The sequence below is a fragment of the Excalfactoria chinensis genome, chromosome 15, assembly GCF_039878825.1.
Source record: "Excalfactoria chinensis isolate bCotChi1 chromosome 15, bCotChi1.hap2, whole genome shotgun sequence".
Lineage (NCBI taxonomy): Eukaryota > Metazoa > Chordata > Aves > Galliformes > Phasianidae > Excalfactoria > Excalfactoria chinensis.
This window is the reverse complement of record NC_092839.1, coordinates 34075-56363: the sequence shown is the minus strand read 5'-3', so window position 1 is coordinate 56363 and position 22289 is coordinate 34075. Positions and strand designations below refer to the sequence as shown.

The 22289-nt window shown below is 45.5% G+C and overlaps 1 protein-coding gene across 4 annotated transcripts in view; it reads left to right on the top strand.

The window, feature by feature from the left end:
• LOC140259247 (uncharacterized) overlaps positions 1–19939 on the top strand; it is a 44802-nt gene extending 24863 nt beyond the window's left edge. Inside the window, exons 1-6 of one of the 4 annotated variants that reach the window (XM_072350366.1) lie at positions 3816–5792; positions 6362–7551; positions 13764–13836; positions 13987–14134; positions 14531–14629; positions 14741–19939. In XM_072350366.1, the coding sequence (XP_072206467.1) occupies positions 13813–13836; positions 13987–14134; positions 14531–14629; positions 14741–15933 (1464 nt within the window). In that variant the 5' untranslated portion in view covers positions 3816–5792; positions 6362–7551; positions 13764–13812 and the 3' untranslated portion in view covers positions 15934–19939. Of the gene's footprint in view, positions 1–3815; positions 5793–6361; positions 7552–13763; positions 13837–13986; positions 14135–14530; positions 14630–14740 lie in introns of those variants that run through there. The other 3 variants (XM_072350367.1, XM_072350364.1, XM_072350365.1) reach the window with 3 other exon arrangements.
• Positions 19940–22289: the final 2350 nt, after the last annotated feature.

Below are 22289 nucleotides of genomic sequence, written 5' to 3'. Positions count from 1 at the left end.
GGGGGAATTTCATAGCTTACTGACTCCACAGGGATTAGTTACTACAAGGGAAGCTATCTAAATCTATGGGGAATCTCTAAACAATGGACTGGTTAAAGGCCAAAACTTGGGGCATCTGGACCCAGAGGAAAACAGACACTGTTGTGGTTTTGTGATTTCTGTTGTGAGTATTCCACATCAGAACATCATGCAGAACAGTGGCACTTAAAGAGTTCATGTCCTGGTTCCATGTTACTGCTTTTTGGGGCATTTTGGGTTCCTGGAGGGAAGTGGAAGCATCCCCAGAGGCCTTGGTGCAAAGAGGAAGCGAGGTGGCACTCCAGACTGGACCACAGCCATTTTCTGCCTCTGGTCGTCTCAGCTCACCTCAGAGAAAAGCAAATGCTGCCCTTGCACTATTGTGGTTTGACTCCTACTTTGGGTACTCTCGTCTCTCTCATTTTGTTTAGTTTGGTTACATTCAGTCAATTCCCGTTTCTCCTCAGATTGTTGCCATTGTGTTTTCTCTTTGTTAAAAATATCTGCTCACTCTCTGCCCTTTCTCCTCTCTCAGGTCACACTGTGAACCTTCCTTTTTTCTTTCTTCCCCTCCTTTGTCTCTTCATTTTTTCCTTTTCCTGGGGCCTGTGCACCCCTGTCAGGGACTGATATCCAGGGATAACCCCGTGACAATTATTGGTGGAGAATGCAGGCAAATGTGGGTCCCTACTTCATTTTAAGAGCACTGTATAGAGGACTAAGGACCATTATGTTCCATTGAATGTGCTGGTTTCTCATTCACATACTCTGTGTCAGAGTTGCATATACCTATAATCAATTAAGGGCATTGATGGAGATACCTGCCTGGTCCCTGTACATCCCAGCTAATTTAACTAACAACATGATGTTTGGACTGGTCTCTAGGTACTCTTCCCAGTTCCTTATGCATGTTCAGGAGGCCAGCTTAGGTACCATGCTGTCAGTCTCTCTGCATGTATTCTTTGCAATAGTAATTTACATTATGTGGAGGAAGCCTCCACCAAAACTGAATGCAGAGTGACAGGGAATATGGAGAGGTTTAGGAGAGAGGTTAGAAGCGTGGGGACCCCCAGTGCCATAGGATTTTATTCTTGAACACTTGTGGAACCCTGAGAAACTCAGTGAGTATCTGAGTAAGGGATAGTGCAGCTCAGAAAGATCCAATGAGGAACAGCTTCTTTGGGGCTTGGCTTGTGCTTATTGAGCTCCATAACACTGTTGTGGAGAGAGGGAGTTCCCAAACTGAGATCCAAATCAAAATGGGAAACCTCTGAGTCAATCTCGATCAATCACAGTAGGCACCAGCTTTAGTGTCAGTTGCCCCTGTGGAAGGCCAGAAATGGAAATGGATGTCCGCATGTCTGGAATGGAAAGAAGAAATGGAGGAAGAAGTGGAAGATCCAGACAAGGGGCCCTCCTCAAAACAACCACCACCGAGAAAGGCAAAGGAGAAAAGTAGGAGGCATGGAGAGGAGAGTGATGAGGAGGGAGTCACTGTTACCACTATTTGCCAACCCCTGAAAATGACTGAAATCCAAGGCACAAGAAAGGAGTTTATGCGATACCAGAATGAAACTGTTGTTGCCTGGTTGCTTCAGTGTTGGGACAACAGGGACAGTAGCATGTCCCTGAATAGTAATGAAGCTCACCACCTGAGAAACATTGCACCAGACTCAGCTATTGACAGAGGGATCAGTAGATGTCCGGACAGAGTTGCTGCCCTCTGGGGAATAATGTTATTGGCTGTGGCTGTGAAGGAAAGATATCCTTTCAAAGTCAAGCTGGAGCCTGGGTTGATAAGATGGAATACTGTTGAGAAAGGCATCCAGTATTTGAGAGAAACAGCAATCGTGGAAACGCTGTAAGATCCCACATTTGTTTCTGATGATCCACACCAAGACCATTGTCGCCTCCTGATCCAGTGACAAGTTAAGGCTGCCGTGTGAAAGTACCGTGCCTCAGCGCACGGGGAACAAACGGGACTCACACACAGTGCGTAACACCAAAAGTACAAGTTTAATGCCTCACAACAAACCCTATATAGTGGTACAGGTGACCGCCCCTTGTGTGACACTCGTGACCTCCCTGACTCCACCCCAGGTGCACGCAGGCACCACCTACCCAGTACCCAACAACCATGATCCTGAGAGACTGACAAGTACACCTGAAATATGGCAGAAGTTCACAAGAACAACACCGGAGAGGTATGCCATTTCACTGGTAGCAATGACCAATAGACACGAAGACCAAGACAGAAGACTCCCAATTTTTGTACTGATTCTTACACTTCAAAACATGTAACAAAAATTACCGCCATACCTTGCTTCTATAGGAGCCATGTGCTAAATAGCAGAAAGACCAGATAAAGTGCCAGGATGGCATGCAGGAGGAATTGTCCCTAGCAATTAATCGTGATGAACCCATGGGAGTATCAGAAACACATGATGAAGACCAGGATGATCAAAAGGATCTGCTGAAGGAGCTGGTCAAACTTATTAAAGTCTCAGCTATCAAAGGCAAATGCCCCACTATTCAAGCAAATGACCGCAGTAAATTGTCTCATGCTTCCCTGTGGAGCTACCTATGTGAGCATGGGGAGGACATGAAGAAGTGGCGCAACAAACCCACTCCTGCACTACAAGCACGGGTAAGAGAACTACAGAGCAGATCAACCACCACTGAAGTTGCTTCTGTTACTTCAGGTACCAAATAGAGGCTCTGCCCTTAGCTAGGTGAGGGAAATGGATAATAGAGTGTGTGGATTTGATGGCCTGGCACATCAGAACTATAGGGATATAAAACACTGGTGGACACCGGTGCCCAGTGCACTCTGATGCCCTCCAGTTATAAAGGGACAGAACTGATTTATATGTCTGGAGTAACTGGGAACTCTCAGGAATTGTCTGTGTTGGAGATGGAAATAAGCCTCACTGGTAAAGACTCGCAGAAGCATCCTATGGTGACTGGACAGGGGGCTCCATGCATACTCTGTTGGGAGTTGGCTGAGAGAACAGGGAGGACATGATAACTTCAAGGATATTACAGCCTTGTAAGAAAGCTTAATGAACAAGAGAAACATGAAAACAAGAACTAGGCAGTGGAGAGGGTCACAGGTTGTCACGATGTCAGGAATTTATTAGACTGTGTAGCTGGGAGAAGGCAACCAATAATGTGTTGCGCCACGTACTAGTTACCCAATCTTCTTATGCCACGATTGCATATGCCACAATTGTATCTAGTGTATAAAATCTAGCTCGTGCAGTAATAAATCTGTACTCAGCTGCTAACTGAGTTGAGTTGTGCTAGTTGAGTTGTCTCTGACTTCCATAATCCCGCCCCCACAATAGTTGGTATAGATTATCTTAGAAAGGGGCATTTCAAGGATCCCAAGGGATACCGATGGGCTTTTGGAATAGCTTCTGTAGAAACAGACAACATTAAGCAGCTGTCTGTCTTTTCTGGCCTGTCAGAAGACCTGTCTGTTTTGGGGTCACTATGGGTAAAAGAGCAGCAGGTACCAATCTCTAGGAAAACAGTGCACAGATGGCAGTACCGGACCAACAGGGATTCCTTGCTCCCCATTCACAACTATAGAGTCAGGGGGTGATCAGCAGAACCCACTCACCATTTAACAGCCCCATATGGCTGGTGCGTAAAGCCAGTGGAGGTCTGAATGAGGTCTGACCCCCACTGAGTGCTGCTGTACCAGATATGTTAGAACTCCAGTATGAACTGGAGTCAAAAGCAGCCAAATGGTATGCCACAATTGACAGGACATTCAGTTCCTAGGAATAAAATGGCAAAATGTGTGTCATCACATCCCAGCAGACGTGATCAACAAAATCACCACTACATCTCTTCCAACTAGCAAGAAAGAGACACAGTCTTTTCTGGGTGTAGTGGGTTTTGGAGGATGCACATCCCAAACTACAGCCTCATAGTGAGCCCTTTCTGTCAGGTGACATGAAAGAACAGTTTTGTGTGGGGTGCTGAACAGCAGCAGGCATTTGAATAGATTAAACAGGTGATAGACCGTGTTGTGGCCCTGGGGCTAGTATGGGTGGGACAGGATGTAAAGAACATTCTCTACACTGCTGCTGGAGTGAAAGGTCCCATTTGGTGACAAAGAGACTCTGGAGAGACCCAAGGCCACCCCCTGGGATTCTGGAGTAGGACATACAGGGGGTTGGAAGAGGGTACACTCCAACTGAGAAGGAGATCTTAGCAGCATATGAGGGGGTTCAGGATGCTTCTGAAGTCATTGGCACTGAAACACAGCTCCGTCTGGCACCCCAAATGCCAGTGCTGAACTGGATGTTTAAAGGAAAGATTCCCTCCACCCATCATGCTACTGATGCTACATGGAGCAAGTAGATTGCACTGATTATACAGCAGGCTCGGATGGGGATCATGTTTTCATGTTTTCATCAATGATTTGATGCTAACCTCTGACTCAACTGAGGCATTAGAGAAGACAGTACCATCATTAATCACCTATTTACAGGATGGGTTATAAATCCACAAAAAGTGAAAGGACCAGGGCTATCAGTTAAATTCCTGGGTGTTACCCAGTGCAATCATACATAAGATTCAAGCGTTCCCAGTTCCCACGAAACTGAAACAGCTGCAGGAATTTTTGAGTATATTAGGATACTGGTGATCATTTATACCCCACTTAGCACAACTGCTAAAACCTTTATATTGATTAACAAAAAAAGGCCAAGTATGGGATTGGGGTAGAACAGAACAAGAAGCCTTCCAGCAATCAAAAATAGCTGTTAAACAGGCCCAGGCACTGGGTATATTTGATCCCACCCTTCCAGCTGAACTAGATGTGCATGTAACCAAAGAAGGGTTTGGCTGGGGACTGTGGCAGCGCCAGAGTTCCATTCAATTCCCAATTGGGTTCTGGTCACAGATTTGGCATGGAGCAGAAGAGGGATTCAGCATGGTTGAAAAGCAGTTATTGGCTACCAATGCAGGCAGTAGAACCAATAACTCAGACCGCAGAGGTTATAGTTAAAACAACTTTGCCAATTCAGGGGTGGTAAAAGACCTAACTCACATTCCTAAGATCAGGGTAGCCCAATCAGAAACAGCAGCACGCTGGGTTGCCTATCTTAGTCAAAGAACCCCACCTGTCATCTTCTCCACTGAAAGAAGAACTGCAACAGATACTTGGGCCAGTAACATACAGTGAGACACCTGAGGAAAAAAACCTATTACAACAATGGCAGATTGGTTATATTGGTCCCACTCCTCGATCTGAAGGAGCCAGATATGCCATAACTTGTGTCAATACAGTGAGTGGATTGATGCAAGCCTATCCCTTACCAAAGGCAAACCAAGCCTATACCATCAAAGCTCTAACTTGGTTGATGGCATCGTACAGGACTCCTGAGGTCACTGAAAGTGATCAAGGTACACATTTCACAGGTGCAACTGTGCAGAAGTGAGCTGAAGACAACACTGAATGGCAGTTTCACCTGCCCTATAATCCAAAAGGAACAGGACTAAAAGAAAGATATAATGGGACCCTGAAGGTTTTTCTGAAGGTAGATTCACAGTCCTTGTGAATGAAGGCCAAGAGGCTTTATGAAACCCTGCGAGACTTGAATGAGAGACCAAGAGATGGCAAACCAAGTGCTTTAAGAATGTTGCAGACAACTTGGGCCTCCCCTCTTACAGGCAAGGACACCTCACTCAAACCACAAGTTGGCACCATGAATAATCTTCTCCCTGCCCCTGAAGACCTAGAGCCCAGGAAACACAAGGTAAAATGGCCTTGGAAGGTCAAGACCAAAATGGTGTGATCTCCTTGCACCTTGAGGGAGATTGTTAGAGGTTGGGGGATCAGTAAACCCTTCAGTAATCAGTGTATGGCCAGCAGAGGCAGTAGCTGACACCCCTGTTTTCATTAATTAATTCATTAATCATGTCCATGTGGCAAATTAGAACGCTCCCTCCCCCCCCCCCCCCCCCCCCCCCTTTGGTAGCTTATATAATGATTCAGCCACAGATATCAGGCCATAAAGAGTATGGGATTGAAGACCAGGACATGCTCCAATACAGGCAGAGATGTTGACTCAAGAGCGAAATATAGCCTGTATCTTACCATGGAGGGCAGACCTACCCCTCCTTGTACCTAAAACATCTGTTTTTCTCCCCTTGAGGTTCTAAGTTCACAAGACAGCTGGCAGGAGCATCATCACTCCAACATGATCCAGTGTCCATGGTGTTGGACTTTATCAAACATGGAGTCTCCAGACTGCATGTTATGATGAGCAAATATCAAAAAGGAGAGGGCATACTGCCTTAGTAACATGCTATTGCTCTGCTGTAGCTTCAGACTCATAGGGTTTGAACAGAAGGAACCTGCTCAGCAGCCATTGCCCTCACAGCTAACATGAAATGCCACTGTCAGAACAGCACCTCGGCCAGGCAGAGAAGTGTCACCAAGTCACCCAGATGCTGGTAAAAGTCAAAGATCATGTGCTGAAGGTGAGACCTGATATGCTTTTCCTTTCCATTTGCATGAGACTTGGTTTATTTTTATTTATTTATTTTTCCACATGTTGAAAGGTACAGCTTCTCTGTGCCCTGTCACTGGGGAAAAAAACAAAAACAAAAAACAAACTTTAAAACAAACCACAGCAGGCAGCCAATCCATGGCCGCATACACAGCATCCAGGAAATAACCTCCACATGGACATAAATCATATTCAATTTCACATCATGGCTGTGATTGCAATTGAGCCATTTATCAGAACATTCCCTTTAGATTTTATTTTTTCTTTCTCTGCTTCCATCCTCTCCCTTGGGTGCAGTGCTTTGTGCCATAACTGGACTGATTCCCTTAGTAGGAAATCCTGGATGTGTTTTTGGGATTTCTGCATCCAAGCGGCACTATTCCATGGAGAAAATGTGCTTTGGTACTCAAGAGCACAGGCTGCAGGCTTGTCCTACTGCCCTTTAGATTTGTGGGGTGCCTTAAACAATTCCTGTGATTTCTCCCCATCCTGGTTTCTGGTTATTCAATCTCTGGGCTGGTTGCAAACAAGAATGCAGCACTACATGAGGTCGTAATGAACCGTTTTACTTTCAAGCAGCAGATGTCCATTGCTAGAACGTGAGCAGATTTTCTTGTCCTCGTGACTCTTCCAGAGCTATTCTGGCCCTGAACACAGATCGTTGAGGTCCCTGCTACCCATTCCGTTCAATTTCCTCTCATCCTTCCTTTGCTGCTGAAATACAGTTGCTGTGAGTTCACCAGCAGCATCACCCACAGGGAAAGCACTTGTGGAAAAGGAGTGCTGTGGTGTTGCTGCGCAGCGCTCCTGAAACTCTCCCACCCGCCCCTCAGGAATACCGCCCCCACCATCCCCCAACCTTCTCACGCCCCCCGGGCTCACACGGCCGCGGGATCGGGCCTGGCTCAGCTCCTCCCTCGAGGACGCGCGGGGCGGGGGCGCGGCGGAGGCGCTGGGGGCGTCCGGAGCGGCTGCGGCACCTCACGGAGCGGACGGCGCCACGGTGAGCGGGGTTGTCCGAGCGGCGGGGGGGTCTCGTGGGTGCATGCGGGGTCGGTCGGTGCGTGCGGGGCCCCCGGTCAGCGCGGCGCTGCGGGTCCGATCCGCTTCGGGGGTGTCGGATCGCGCTGTGCTGAGCCCGCTGTGCGCCCGCCTTGCGCTGACTGCCCGCTCTGCTGCGTAGCGGAGGGTGGGGACAGCCAAGCAAAGAGGAGCTCGTGGCGGGGTACAAAAGCTGTTGAGTGAGAGAAAAGGAAGAGTGAAGAGGGAAAATCAAGTGATGGCAGTAATAACGATGTGCATGTACACGTAGGTTGCTCTGAAAGTAATACCTCATTTTTATTTCTATTGAAACTGTAATAGATACAAAGAGCACAACACAGCACACTGGTAGAGCAGATTGTCTCTCAGCTACAAAACACTCCTTCTCAACGTAGTCACCACCATTACCTACACATTTTTACCAACAATTAACAAGAGCCTGCATGCTAAACTCGTAATAATCGGCACCAGCAGTTTTTTTGCAGCTGCTGTGACGGCATTGTTGCTAGGAAACTTGCCCACACAGTCCATCTTTCATCGGCCTGAACAGATGACAGTCAGAAGGTGCCAAATCCAGACTATGTGGTGGGTGTGGTAGGACAGTCCAATCAAGATTGGCAGTGTGTTCTGTGGCTTTCAAACTGCTATGGAGCCTGGTGTTATTTTGTTGAAAGAGAAAGGTGTTCGTCTTTCCTGTCCCTCTCTGTGTGTTGTGAGGAAGATGAATTTACCCCATCTTCCAATAGGGCACTCCCTGCTTGGCAGGAGTGGCTGGCACAGCAAAGTCAGACAGTGACTCAGAGGAATAATACGAGACAGTGTATTAGAGGAATAGTACAAGACAACTTATTGAACTTTCTAACAAGAGGCAATCGACTACTTGAGGTAAAATTACACAATTTTCTAAAAACAATTAACTATTTCAAGGCAACATTAGGCAACTTTCTAATGACGATGAATTATGTGGATCAAGAATACTTCGGCACTGGTATTACTTCCTTATCAAATGTAGGAAGTGGCCACTAAAGAGGTGAGTAAAAGATGGCAGGAAAAAGAGAAAGAAAAAGAAAGGAGAGGAAATGGAGAGAACCAGGGAAAGAGTGAGAGACAAAGTGATGGACAGAGGAAAGAGAACACCAGTTTACTTGTTTACTTCAAAGAGTTCTAGCACTGGGCCCACCAGCAGTGAAGGAGGAATGTAGGTGATTATACACCCTTTAATGCCTGCTAGATTTGCAGGTACACTGTACCAAAATCATAAGCAAGCAAGTTTGCAATTAAAAAAAAAAAAAAAAAAAAAAAAAAAAAGTAAAATAAATTTTACTTGCCAGAAAGAAAACCTGTTTTTTGGAGAAAGTAATCTCACAGGATCCTGTGCTTTGCAAACTTTGACATGTTGTCATGGCAGTGCTGTGTCTTGGAGGTGTTGGAGACATGCTGTACGTATCACAGAATGTCAGATGGTGTTTTTCATTAGTCCGTTACTGTCCACCACATGGCATGAGCACCTCAAGAATATGGTGATCTGAATACAGCAGGTAGAGTAATGGAAGAGAAAGAATGAGGGGAGAAGGGTGGGGAAAAAAAAAAAGAGAGTAAGAAAGGAAAAGAGAGAGAGAGATTATGAGAGGAGGTAAAAAAGAAGACAGAAATAATAGAAAAGAAAAGAAAAAAGATATTCTGGAAATCATATCACCTATGGCTATACTAGTCAGTAAAAATAGGAGAATACTCAAAATCATAACTTCAATATTTGTAAGCCATTTTTCCTTTTGCCACCCTACAAGTCTGGTGGAAAGGAGAGTGTAATCTTCACCTTCAAACAGGGAAGGAGTAGAGAGAGAAGAGGTGGAAGAAAGTAGTGAAGGGATCACGCATCTAACAACAGCTATGCCAACCATCAAGAATACAAATCCAATTAAGAAGGTTATACCAATTTGCACCAATCATTTTTCCCACCTGGCCAGTACCAAAGATTGTAAAATAGTTTGAAAACTAGGCTGTGGTCAAATACCCGGTCTTCTGGTTGAAGTGACAGGAATAGTTCAGAAGTCTGGTCTGCAATTTTTTTCTTCTCCTGAACTTACTGTATAGAGGTGTTAGTATTATGAACACTAATATAACATTCTGTTTCAATTAAGTGTAACATGCCACATACCACCTGTTCTTTGAGGAACGACATATCAAATGCTGATAAATTTTGCAATTCCATTTTTGATACTCGTTGGTTCTTATGAGTTTAATTTCTCAAAAGTGTATCTAGTACAGTTTGACAACAGGTTATGTTCTTTAAAAGAAATTTGTATCTTCTCAGATTGATAGATGAAGCAAATATGTTTTCAAGCATCAGAAAGATTTCCTGTCCAGTGGTATAATAGTTAGGTATCTCAACTCCATGTATTTCCCACCCAGGTCATTCAGGTGAGGATTTGGCTTGTCAGCATGTCTGCTTCCAAGGGGTGGTAAACTTAAATATTCTATTTGGGCAGAGTGAAGGGATTGCTATCCCACACTTCAATCCTGCTTGTCTCTCCAGTGTTAAATATTTTCCATTTTAACATCCCCAAACCTATCCAAGTGGTACTAAATGTGTACCGGCTTGGCAAGTCCAGGTATCTTTATAGTTTACTATAAGAATTTTTGGTTCTGTGGAGTATACCTTTCAGAGGACAGTATGTGTATTGTACCACACGGTAAGCAAACTTGAGGCCATCTAAGGCATCACTGTAAGTATGGTTACATAGAGGATCTTGATTTCTGCAGACATAAGAGGGATGACTCCAAAACTTGTACACTTTCCAGCAACCATGTTTCAGGTGGAACCCCCGGACCAGTACTACAGTTAATGAGACTGTGGCTCTGAAAAATGCCAGGAACATCCTGTTGAGGGGAACTGATACATTCTAGAGGCTTTATGATGGGTTTATCTAGCAACAGCATCCTTGGGATATTAGATAAGTGTCGTGGGTTAATGTTCTTCTGTGAGCCACACATTCGTCAAAATTATCCATGCTTTATCATGATGTTATGATGTGGAATACTGATAGCAAAATTACAAAATTGCAAAACCATGACATTAAGTCTCCTGGACTTTTCCCCAGAATGCTGGGAAGTCGAGTGTAGCATGAAAGAGTTACATAACTGAGTTGCTTTGTAATAGTTGAGTTGCTTGAAAGGATGAAAAAAGGGGTTTAAGGGAAAGTCATGGATAGGCAGGACAGTGTGATCAGCCAGGATGACTTGCAGAACTCCACTTTGTGTTGTCCTATGGGTGAAAGGTAGCAGTGAAAGGAAGGTGCTGATGTCCCTCCCTTGTTTAAAGGTCTGGTGGAGGCTCCTTGATCTGTGTAGTTCCAGACTCTTACAAATACCTTAATCAGCTCTCACATGAGGTTTGGAGGATTAGTGTCAGCACTCCCAAAGGAGTTTGAGAATGAGTTTCAAAATTACCAAAAAAATCATCAATTTATGTTTGCAACATTGTTGCCAATTGATATAAGTACATGACCTGGAAATTTGCAGTTGGAATGTATAGAATTGCAATCAGATATTCAACTCAAAAATCTGATTATGTCTCTTTACCAGACTTTTCCAAGACCTCTCTTACCAGAGAAAAATATCCCTCACTTCTCAATCACACCTTATTCATGTCATCTCTTTTTTGCAATGTGCACATTTGTGAACTGTTGTCTAGGATGAAGTATAAGAAGAATAAAATTTCATCAAAAGCTCTTGATGATCATCTTGGGAGCTCACTGGATTGCAACCACTGCCTATGAACAAAAGTGATGTATTAGTTCCACAAAAGCAAGTTCAGATATCTCACTACCTCTCTCTCTTTCTCTTTCTCTTTCTCTTTCTCTTTCTCTTTCTCTTTCTCTTTCTCTTTCTCTTTCTCTTTCTCTTTCTCTTTCTCTTTCTCTTTCTCTTTCTCTTTCTCTTTCTCTTTCTCTTTCTCTTTCTCTTTCTCTTTCTCTTTCTCTTTCTTTTTTTTTTTAATGTTTTAAGAGAAATATTAAAAATTAAAATGTTCTGTTACTTACATATTGATGATACTGTGTATTTCACGAGGGATACTCTGAAAGTAATGCTTCCTTTTTTATTATGTTGGCCCATGACATCAGAGATGGACATTGGTGACTTGGCAGTAGAGGCTGAACCTTCCCACTGATATTCCATTACATGTTGTTGCCATGTGCCAGATGGCAGCAGAGGGCCGATCCGGCAAAATGGTGTATGTTGAAGATATCCAAATAATTTGACGGTATCTCTGATAAAGCAGGTTTTATTCACAACTGCAATGGCGAGTGCCCAGCAAGCAAGAGAGCTTGCAGAAACATTGTTACATCTTTTATGCCCTATTATGTGACACTGATCTTTTCCTCCCATGGTTCCTCGTTGTCTGAGTACTTCAGGTTCACAAATCTTCCCGGTGTTCAACTAAACATATGGATACTGGCTGAACGTAAAGTGTTGCTAGTTATACATGAGTATTGCTAATTAATTAACTTCTTCTCCTTAAATTTTCTATCACTTGGGTCTTGTCTGTCCAGCACCAAAAATTGGTAGTCTTCCAACACGAGTGTATTTATATCCTTGTCAGGGGTTGTTGACTTGTAAAGGCATTATCACACTGTTCAGGAGTGGGATGTTTAACTTGTCTTTAAGTCGAGGCTCAGACGTGTTGCAATGGCTGGACAGACAAGAGCTGCAGTCTTCATATCTATAAATTACTCCATCTACCTACTGAGCATGTGCCATTGTGAAAAACTCATCTAGAGGACAAGAGATAAAGACTATCAGAGAGACCCACGATGAAGTAAAAAGACCCGCAGATTAAACTACTAGTACTGATAAAGGACGCCAGATGACAGCAGTGAGCATGGAATAAAATCTACTCCAAGCAGAAAAAATGGTGCCAACTGACATTCATTGATGCTTGCTGAATGTTTATGGAGAATAAACAGTGTATGTGAGTGCAGTGAAGTGGTGGGTGGTGCGTCCCATCAGTGAACACAGTGGGTCACCTCCGCTGATGCAAATTTTTATGAGAGCGGAATACAGGCATTTGTTCATTGCTGGGAAAAAATGCATTGCTAATGGTGGTGTCTGTGTTGAAAAACAGTGTTTTGTAGCAAAGAATTTGCTCTCTTTAAAAGTGCTATTGTGCTCTTTTTATCTGTTGTAGTTTCCCTGGAATTAAGAGGCATTACTTTTGAAGGAACTTACGTATACTTGCCCAGACGTGAAATGACTATGCTCCATACCTCTGCACATATGGATTTCAGTGTGTTATGGAAATCCCCACCTCCTTTTCGACTCTTATGTAAAGCCTCCAAGTTGGTATTTTTCACTTCCCACTCCACCAGCCCCCATATGCCCTCTGGGGACCCAACAGACAAGATCTTCCTCTGGTGGTGGCACTTTTAATGCTACCTGTTGTTCGGTGAGCAGTTGGCTTGGTTGCTCACTTGTTCTGAGGCTTCTGCTATCCCCTGAACTACAGGGCTGGTCATTCTTCATTGTACCTCCAAAGGTTTTTGTTCAAGATGCCCCTACAACTGAAGGTCCCTTTATGCACAGCTGCTGCACTGGCTCAGGCACTGCACTCCAGTTCCATTCTCTGCAAAAGCACTCTGCGTTCCTCCTTGCATTTGTGTTCCAGGAGACAGAGGATTGAGTGTGGTGGTTGGACAGCAGCAGAGAGCTAAGCACCACCACCTGGCTCACTCACACCTTCTCCAAAAAAGAAACAGGGGGAGAAAATAGTATGATGAAACAGAGGGGAAAAAAAAAAAAAAAAAAAAAAAAAAAAAAAAAAAAAAAAAAAGACAGCTGTGGGAGGTGTTGGGGGTGGAGATGCTGCTGGGGGTTGCTGGGCATTGGTCTGTCTCAATGGTGAGAAATTGCTTTGTATGTATGTATATGTGCTTCTTTTATTTAATTGTATTTTTGCTTCTCTTGTCTTTCCTGTTTTAGTCAATAGGTATTTCAACCCATGAGTTCTGTTTTGCTTCCAGTTCTCTTCCTCATCCCACTGTGGGGGCAGTGATCAAATGGTGATGTGGTGCTGAGCTGCTGCTGGGTTCACCTGCCACACCTGGGGAGGGCTGGGTTGGATGAGGATTGCTGCTTTCCCTCACAACTGCCCTACTGTTCCTTTTGTCCCCACAGACTGCCTGCCTTTCACCTGAGATCATTCCAGCCTGCAGGAGGGTAGCAAATGGCCACAGTACATCCATTCCAGGTAGGGGCTCGGGAGATGCAGCCAGCGAGGCAGAGGTGCAAGTGATGTGACTGCAAGGAGAGAATAAGATGCCTTTGCTCATGCGTTTGTGTGCTGGGGAGAGAAGTTGCTGGGGCTGAAGTTTCTCTCCTCCACAATCTGTTTCTTCAGGCCCAAGGTGTTTGCAGCAAGGAGCCCGTGACCTTTGCAGATGTGGCCGTGTATTTCAGTAGAGAGGAGTGGGAGCTGCTGGACCCTGCACAGCAAGCGCTGTACCGAGATGTGATGCTGGAGACATACGAGTGCATAGCCTCACTTGGTGAGGGCTTTGCAGGCAGGACAGAGATTAAATATGTTAAAATTACATACTGACTAATGCCCTAAAAATGCATGATTTTCAGAAGCTATTAATATGCTCACAACTCTGATAGAAGACACAGATGCACTGTGGCATCAGTCAAGACGGGTAGGATCAGCCCCCTGCATGCTTCCCTTGCATTGCTGTGTGTCATGCTTTTTGAGAAAAGCCCCTGCGTAATTTTCAGAGATTGAAATCACACTGTACACAGAGCAAGTCAGTCTGTGTTGGCCATGTGTCACTCAGGCCCTAGTTGTGGTTTCATAAGAAGGCAGGGACTCATAGTGGAGGTGTTGCGTAAGCAGATATGCCAAAATCAAGGAAATGCCTTCATCTCCACTATTTCTGTTATTTAAGCATCTAAACCCATGGTGATCTCCCTGCTTGAGGGAGGGAAAGATCCCTGGATCCCAGATGTACACAGCCTGAAGGACATGGCAGGAGACATCTGCCCAGGTGAGGTGGTGGAGGAAAGGAGGAGGTTGGGGTTGGCAAAAACCCCTGTGGGATCAGGTGGTGCATATTTTGGGCACAATAAGCTAGTCCTGGATTTTCTGTGTCATCCAGCAGGTGATGGGATCACAAATTTAAAGGAGAATCTGCAGGAGAGTGGTGTATCCAGAAGTCTGTGGGGTGGTATCTCTCTTAGAAAAAACAGAAGGGAATTCCAAGGAGGCCTGGAGCAAGGAAAGCACTTGAAGAAGCCTCTGGGAAACCATCCAGGAAAGACAGTGGGAGAAACCCTGGTCTGTGGCAAAGATCTAAAGCAGCCAAAAGACCTGAGCCAGAAGAATGGGCAGAACCCATGCAATGAGTGTAGGAAAGGTTTTAAGGGTCATTCCTACCTTGCTATCCATCAGTGCATCAACGCAGGAGACAAACCCTTCAAGTGTCCCAAGTGTGAGAAGAGCTTCAAGAGCAGTTCTCAGCTCAATTACCATGAGCGCATCCACTCAGAAGACAGACCTTACAAGTGTGCTGAGTGTGAGAAGGGCTTCAGAAGCAGTTCCAATCTCCTGATCCATGAGCGCATCCACACTGGAGAGAGACCATTCAAATGCTCTGAATGTTCAAAGGGCTTCAAAAGAAGGTCCCACCTGGTGATCCATCAGCGCGTTCACACAGGAGAGAGACCCTACAAGTGCTCAGAGTGTGGGAAGGGCTACAAAACCAGTTCTCACCTCATGACTCACCAGCGTATCCATACAGGAGACAGACCCTACAAATGTTCCATTTGTGGAAAGGGCTACAAAAGCAGTTTTGAATTTAAATGCCACCAGCGTATCCACTCTGGAGAAAGACCTTACAAGTGTTCTGAGTGTGCCAAAGACTATAAAACTAGTTACCAACTCATGATCCACCAGCGTATCCACACAGGAGAAAGACCTTACAAGTGCCCTGAATGTGCAAAGGGCTTCAAAAGCAAGTCTCAGCTCATGGTCCACCAGCGCATCCACACGGGGGAAAAACGCTACAAGTGCCCTGAGTGTGCAAAAGCCTTTAGAAGCAGTTCCCAAGTCACGATTCACCAGCGTACCCACAGAGGACAGAAACCCTACAAATGCTCTGAGTGTGAGGAGAGCTTCAGGAGCAATTCTGACCTCATCTCCCACCAGCACATCCACACAGGAGACAAAGTCTATATATGTGATGAGTGTGGGAGGGGCTACAGAAGGAGTTCCACACTGCTCTCCCACCTGCACATCCCCACAGGAGACAAGCACTACAAATGTCCTGAGTGTGAGAAAATCAATGCCTGACTCTTTCGTATCCCCATTTTCAGCACTGTCCCTCAGCCCATAAAGAAGAATCTCCTTTTGACAATGAACACATTCACTGTGCAGTCCTGAGGAGAGGTCCAGTCAGGGATTACAGAGGACAGTGATGCTTCAACACACAGCAGTGTTGCTCTGACAGGGTTTTAAATCAGAAGGGAACCCTGGAGAACCATGGTTTGCCCTGAACAGGGACAACTTAACAGTGAGATCACGTTAATCAGCGCTTTCTCCTGACCCAGCACTGATGCCCAGTCATGGAGATGATTTTCCCCTTAAAACAATTGGGAATATCCCTCTGTGCCCTTTCAGATTTTTGTCCTCACTTTTGCCTTCTTCTCTCCTCAGTGCACCCAGGCCATATGGCCACACCTCCTCTGAGCAAGCACAATTGTTCTTGGTCTGGCTGGAATGGAGTTAATGGGACTTGCCACCTGCCAGGCTCAGCACTCAGCCTGCCTGGGGAGCTGCCCAGGGGACTGTGGGGAGAAGTGTGGGGGTTAGGAGCCCCCCAGGCTGGGTGGGAGCCTTCTGCTGCCAAAGGCTGCAGCATGGAGTAGGGAACTCTCTTCTGCGCAGGACCCCAGCGAACTTTTGGTGGGGCTTTGCAAGATAAGAGATATATGCAGGGGCTACCTACTTCAAGTCTGGCTTTCCTGAGTCTCTCCTTTCTGTTTTCTATGAAAATAGAGTCTGTAACATCCAAGAAAATACTAAGAATCCAAAGCCTTACTCTCCCCCAGCAAATTCCTTTCTGCCCCTCTGCCAATAGAGAACACTATCCTTGCATGTCCAGTATCACCAGGGCCTGTGCGACATGGCCCTTAGCAGCTGCCCACATTAAAATAGGCTTGGACAGTGTCCTGCTGCCAGGAGGGATCTGCAAGGCAGAGCTGAGTCTAATGGGCTAATAAGATGTAAGTGCTGCTGTATGTAGGCAGCTGCAGTGACACTTCTGTATACCTGGCAAGAAAGGGAGTGCTGAGATCTTCAAGTATGTAAAAACTGAGAGTTCTGCATCTTGAACTGGGATTCCTGTGCTCTCAGCAGCATCCAGAATCATGTGGGAGAACATCTGAGTTCACATATCCTCAGATGTGAAAGCACGGGGCAGCTGAGACTGAGACTGATGGATACATCAGCTGTCCTCTATGCTGTATGCTGCTCCCTTTGTCTCTCAGCACTTGTATTTTGTTTTTTGGTTGGTTGGTTGTCTGTCTTGCTTGATGGGCACTACAGATTTCACAGATTTCTGCTTTAAAAACACTTCTCAGTGGTGGAGCAAGTAGAAATACATAAAATCATACCCACAGAGCACTGTTCTTTGGTCAGGTGAATTGGGAGTACCCATGCTGAGGAGCATTTTATTGTGAGTGAATTGAGCCCGAGTTCACACTGAAATTCTGTTTACCTGTTGGCATAGTGCAGAAAGACTCATTCAGAGTCCACACCAGAGTCTCCTGATCCTTATTGCACCCTCAATTTGCACCAACAAGAGCTCAGGCAAGGGACTTGCAAAGGTCTCCATGAAAAGGAGGTAGGTTTTTCTTCAGAGAAGTACACCCTTGCATTTTACCATTTTTCCTTCCATTAATAGGTCATTATGTCCAGAGACAGCACAGGTCCAACAGCAGCTCCATCACCAAGTTCTCCCTCCTGACACTTGCAGACACACAAGATCTGCAGCTCCTGCACTTTCAGCTCTTCCTGTGTATCTACCTGGCTGCCCTCCTGGGCTACAGTCTCTTCTTCACAGCCATAGAATGCAGCCACTGCCTGCACACCCCCATGGACCTTTCCTTGATCTGGGCTGCATCTCCTCCACTTTCTGCAAAGCCATGGCCAGTGCTCTTGGGGCACCAGGAACATTTCTGATGTTTCTGATGCAGGATGTGTTGTCCAGGTCTTATACAGTTTCTTCTTGCTTACTGTCATGTCATATGAACACTGTGGCCACCTGCAAGTCTCCGCACTGTGGGACTTTCCTGGGCAGCCGAGCTTGTGGCAATAAGCACAAACTCCTGCTTTTACAGGGGTTTGGGCTATTATGACTGGTGTCTGTGTAGCATTTGGGTGCTCTCTTTTTATTCTTTTCTCCTCTATGCAGAACTTCATAGATGTGCCAGAGATGCCCTCTGAGTATGGAGGGCACAAAGACTCCCTCTCCAGGCCATGGTCTCCCTCATCAGCACTGCTGTGTTTGCCTACCTTAAGCCCCCCACCATCTCCATTCCATCTCTGTACCTGGTGTTGGTAGTTCTGTACTTGGTGGTGCCTCCAGCAATGAATCCCCTCATCAACAGCATGAGGAACCAGGAGCTCGAAGATGCTCTTCAGAATGTGATATTACAGATGTTTCTTAATAGAGATAAATTTATCCTCTCTCTCCACAAATGATTTTGTGCTTATCCCCTGGCAGACCTTGTCCTTAATTTGTCATCTTTACTACAATCTTTACTGCCTATCTTTACTGCCACTAGCATTTATTATGTTATTAGAGAAATGTTTGCATTCCTCCTGCTTCTATGGAGGAATGAAACAGCTCTGCTAACTCCTGATACTATGACAAACTCCAGGACAGTGCTCTTAGTATCTGTTTTATTAAATTGGATCTTCACAATGTGCTGACTGAAGATTTGGCTCTCCTTTCAGAGCTGGTGCCAAGAACAAGATTGAGCTCCTGTTCCACAGAAAGGTTGCTGCTCCACATATTTGGAGGAGAAAAAGCTCATCACAGTACTGATAATCTCACAGTACTGATAATTATCATGTCTGATAATGTCAGAGATGGTGAAAGGTCACTGAGGTTCATCCTCATGGCAGTCCCACATGTGGCAGGACAGAGAACATCCTCCAGGGAGGGACTATAGAGTTGTCTGGAGCTTCCAGGGGATCTCCATGGGCCTCATCTGCCAAGGGTGGGCAGTGAATGAGGGCCCACAAAGTTAGAGATCAGTCCAGGTGGTTTCACTCAAAGGATAGTGCTATATTAAGATATATACAGGGAAAGAAGAACACTTACTTCTCTGGGATTCAGTGGAATGAGAAAGATTACTGACATTCACAGGGAAAGAGACCTCTGGCTGCAACCAAAAAGATACCTGGAAACTTGCAGTATCCCTAGAAAGATTCCCTAGCCTTTTAGAGCACTTGTAACAACCATTAGACCCTTTGAGGGAGATTGGTATTTGTGGTCACAACCCAGTTGGGTATACTTCTTGTGCTTTGCAGCACAGCTAGTGTGGAGTCACTTCATGTTCACAGCTGCCTGCAGGAGTGTTGGTTTCATTTAGCTGAGTATGCACTTGGACTGTCCAGGAAAGTGAGATTCCAATGGGTCTATCTTGGATCTTCAGGGACAGTGTTCTTGGAGTCAAGGAGCTTGCTGGTCTGACATGAAGGGACTCCAGCAGGGTCTGGCAGGACCCTGGACATGGATGAACAGGGACCACTGAATTAGGATTTCAAACAGCAGAAAGAAGTGCAGGGAGTGCAAAAGGGGAACAGACTGCCCTGGAGACAGATGGAGACCTGGCATGTGAGTGCAGGAATGGAGCCACTGAAGCCAATGCTGAGCTGGGGATGTGTCATGGTTTTGTGGTATTGCTGTCAATATTCCACATCATAACATCATGTGCAGTATGGATCATTGGAAGGTTCATGCTCCAGTTCCGTGGAATGGCAGCGTCCCGAGTACTCAGCTCTCGGAGGAGAACTACATATCCCAGAGGACGTCGCGGCCAGAGATAAGTCACAGGAGGAGGACATATATAATCTTGCTTCCAGGCTGGAGCTCTCTCTCTCTTGGACTCTCGCAGAGTGGGAAGCGTTCCAGCCGTGTTGCCTAGAATTCACAGTAGGCCTCTCGGTTTTCAGGGACTCTCTCTCTGTGTTTTGTTCTCTGTGTTTATTAGCCTCAGTCATATTGTATTATATTGTGTTATCTTGTATTCCGATATCATATTTAGTAAAATAAGTTTTCCTCCTTAAATTGCTGCCACTGTTCTCTTTTCCCATATTTCCCTTTTTCCCACCCCTTATGGGCCGGGGGCCCTATGGGGTGGCTGCCCCTGTCTTGGGCACAGGTAAATCTAAGTAACCCATGACAGGATGGAACTATCCAGAGATGGGGAGGGCAATCAGAAGGGCTTGTTGAAATACACTATCAATCCAAGGAAGACAACAAAGGGGAAATAAAAATAAAAATAAAAATAAAATAAAATAAAATAAAATAAAATAAAATAAAAATCTCAATATAAAGACAATAGAAATACAGAAAATTGAGACCAGTTTTCTGTAAAGCAACAAAAACATCTACTCTCAGCTCCATCTGTACCTGCTGTCATTAAATCAGACTCTCCATTCAGCATCAGCACAGTCTTTAATTCAGCCCTGGTCTCCCGTGCAGCAACTGAAACTGTTCTTTTTGCTCTTGATTTTCTTGCAGAGACCAGCTGCAGGTAAGATTTGCCTCTGCTAACACCGTGCATCCACCACAAAGGCAACTGAAATAAATTTAATTTTTGGAGCCTATCCTTGCTGACACCTCCTGGCAACTGCTTTGTGGGTCTGTCAGAGCCCTGCCCCTGCAATAGCCTAGCCCTACTGCTGCCCACATGGCACCACAGCCATGCACATGGCAGCACGTATTCAGTGGCAGGAAATATTCTCCTGTGACAAGACTGATGACATCCTTATTGTTGATATCCCATTATCTTTATTGATAATCTTGAAAGCGAGATTCAGTGCTCCCTCCCTAAGTTTACAGATGAAACCAAGTTGGGAGGAACTGTTGATCTGCCTGAAGGTAGAAAGGCCCTACAGAGGGATCTGGACAGGCTAGATCAGTGGACTGAGACTCACTGTATGACCTTTAGCAAAATCAAGTATTGGGTCCTGCACTTCAGTCACAACAATCCCATGCATCACTACAGGCTTGGGGCAGAGGAATGCTGCAGGGAGGAAAAGGATCTGGAAATGTTAATTGACAGCTGACTGAACATGAGCCAGCACCGTGCCCAGACCAAGAAAGCTAGTGGCATCCTGGCTTGTATCAGATAATAGTGTAGACAGTGGGACCAAGGAGATGATGGTCCTCCTGTACTCAGCACTGGCACAGCCACACCGTGTGTGCCCCCGGTGGCGCACGGTGTTAGAACCGCCGCTTGCAACACCAGAGGCCCGGGTTCGAATCCCCCCTGTGGCGCAAGCGGTAGAAGTGCCGCTATGCTACACTAGAGGGCTCGAATCCCGGGAGTTGGACTCGATGATCTCTAAGGTCCCTTCCAACTCGCACGATACTATGATACTATGATGAGTCTGGCAGTTCAGTTTTGGGGCCCTCACTACAAGAAAGACACTGAGGCCCTGGATCCTGTCCAGAGAACAGCAACGAAGTTGTGAAGTGTCTGGAACATGAATTTTACAGGGAATGGCTGAGGGAACTGGGGTTGTTTCATCTGGAGGAGGCTCGGGGTGATGTAATTGATGTGAAATGTATTTCTTTAAAATTGATTAAAAACGGTAAGAATTGCTCAAACCTTGCTGAACTGCTTAAAGAAGATAAGGGGAGGCAAGATTTGCATAACACAGTTGTAAAAGCTAGGGAAGATAAGGCTGAGAGGATTGCATTCAGCCAGGATACGCTATTCTTGAACAGAATGTAACAATTAAACTACAAAGACAGAGGCAGAGATTAGGCTTAACTCAGACCAAAGGTGAAAAAGGACAAGAGGAAGACTTCAAGCCTTCATCCTACGACCCCTGAAGGCCACCACTATGATTCAGTACACATGCTAAGAGGGCTGGGCTAGGGGTGGAGAATATGATAATAATCTCTTGGAAGTCATTGTAATATCCCTCCTATTCATGGTATACGCCTCTACCTCATGGTGTGCAAGATAGGAGGGATTACCCCATTTGCACCCAGCATGTGTGCACAGCACTGATAAGCATACCTGCTTTTATAACTACTTTGTGGTTATGGAGTTTGATTTCTGCAAGTCAGCTCTGCACAACTGCCTGAAAGAAGGCTGTACCAAGGTGGGAGTCACCTATTTCACCAGGTAACAGAAACAGAGTTGGAAGTCATGGCTTTCAGTTGTGCCAGGGAAAGGTTCATGTTGGATATTAAGAAGCAGATAAATCTCAGAAAGAGTGGTGAGACACTGGAACAGGCTGCCTAGGGAAGTGGTGGGGTCACCTGAAGGTGTTCAAGAATGTGCAGACGTGACACTTAGCCACACGGCTCATTGAGCACGGTGCTTGGACTAAATCTGAGCGTTCTTTTCCAAACTCAATGATTCCACGCGGGGAGACGGCGAAGAACCCTTTCGGCACGC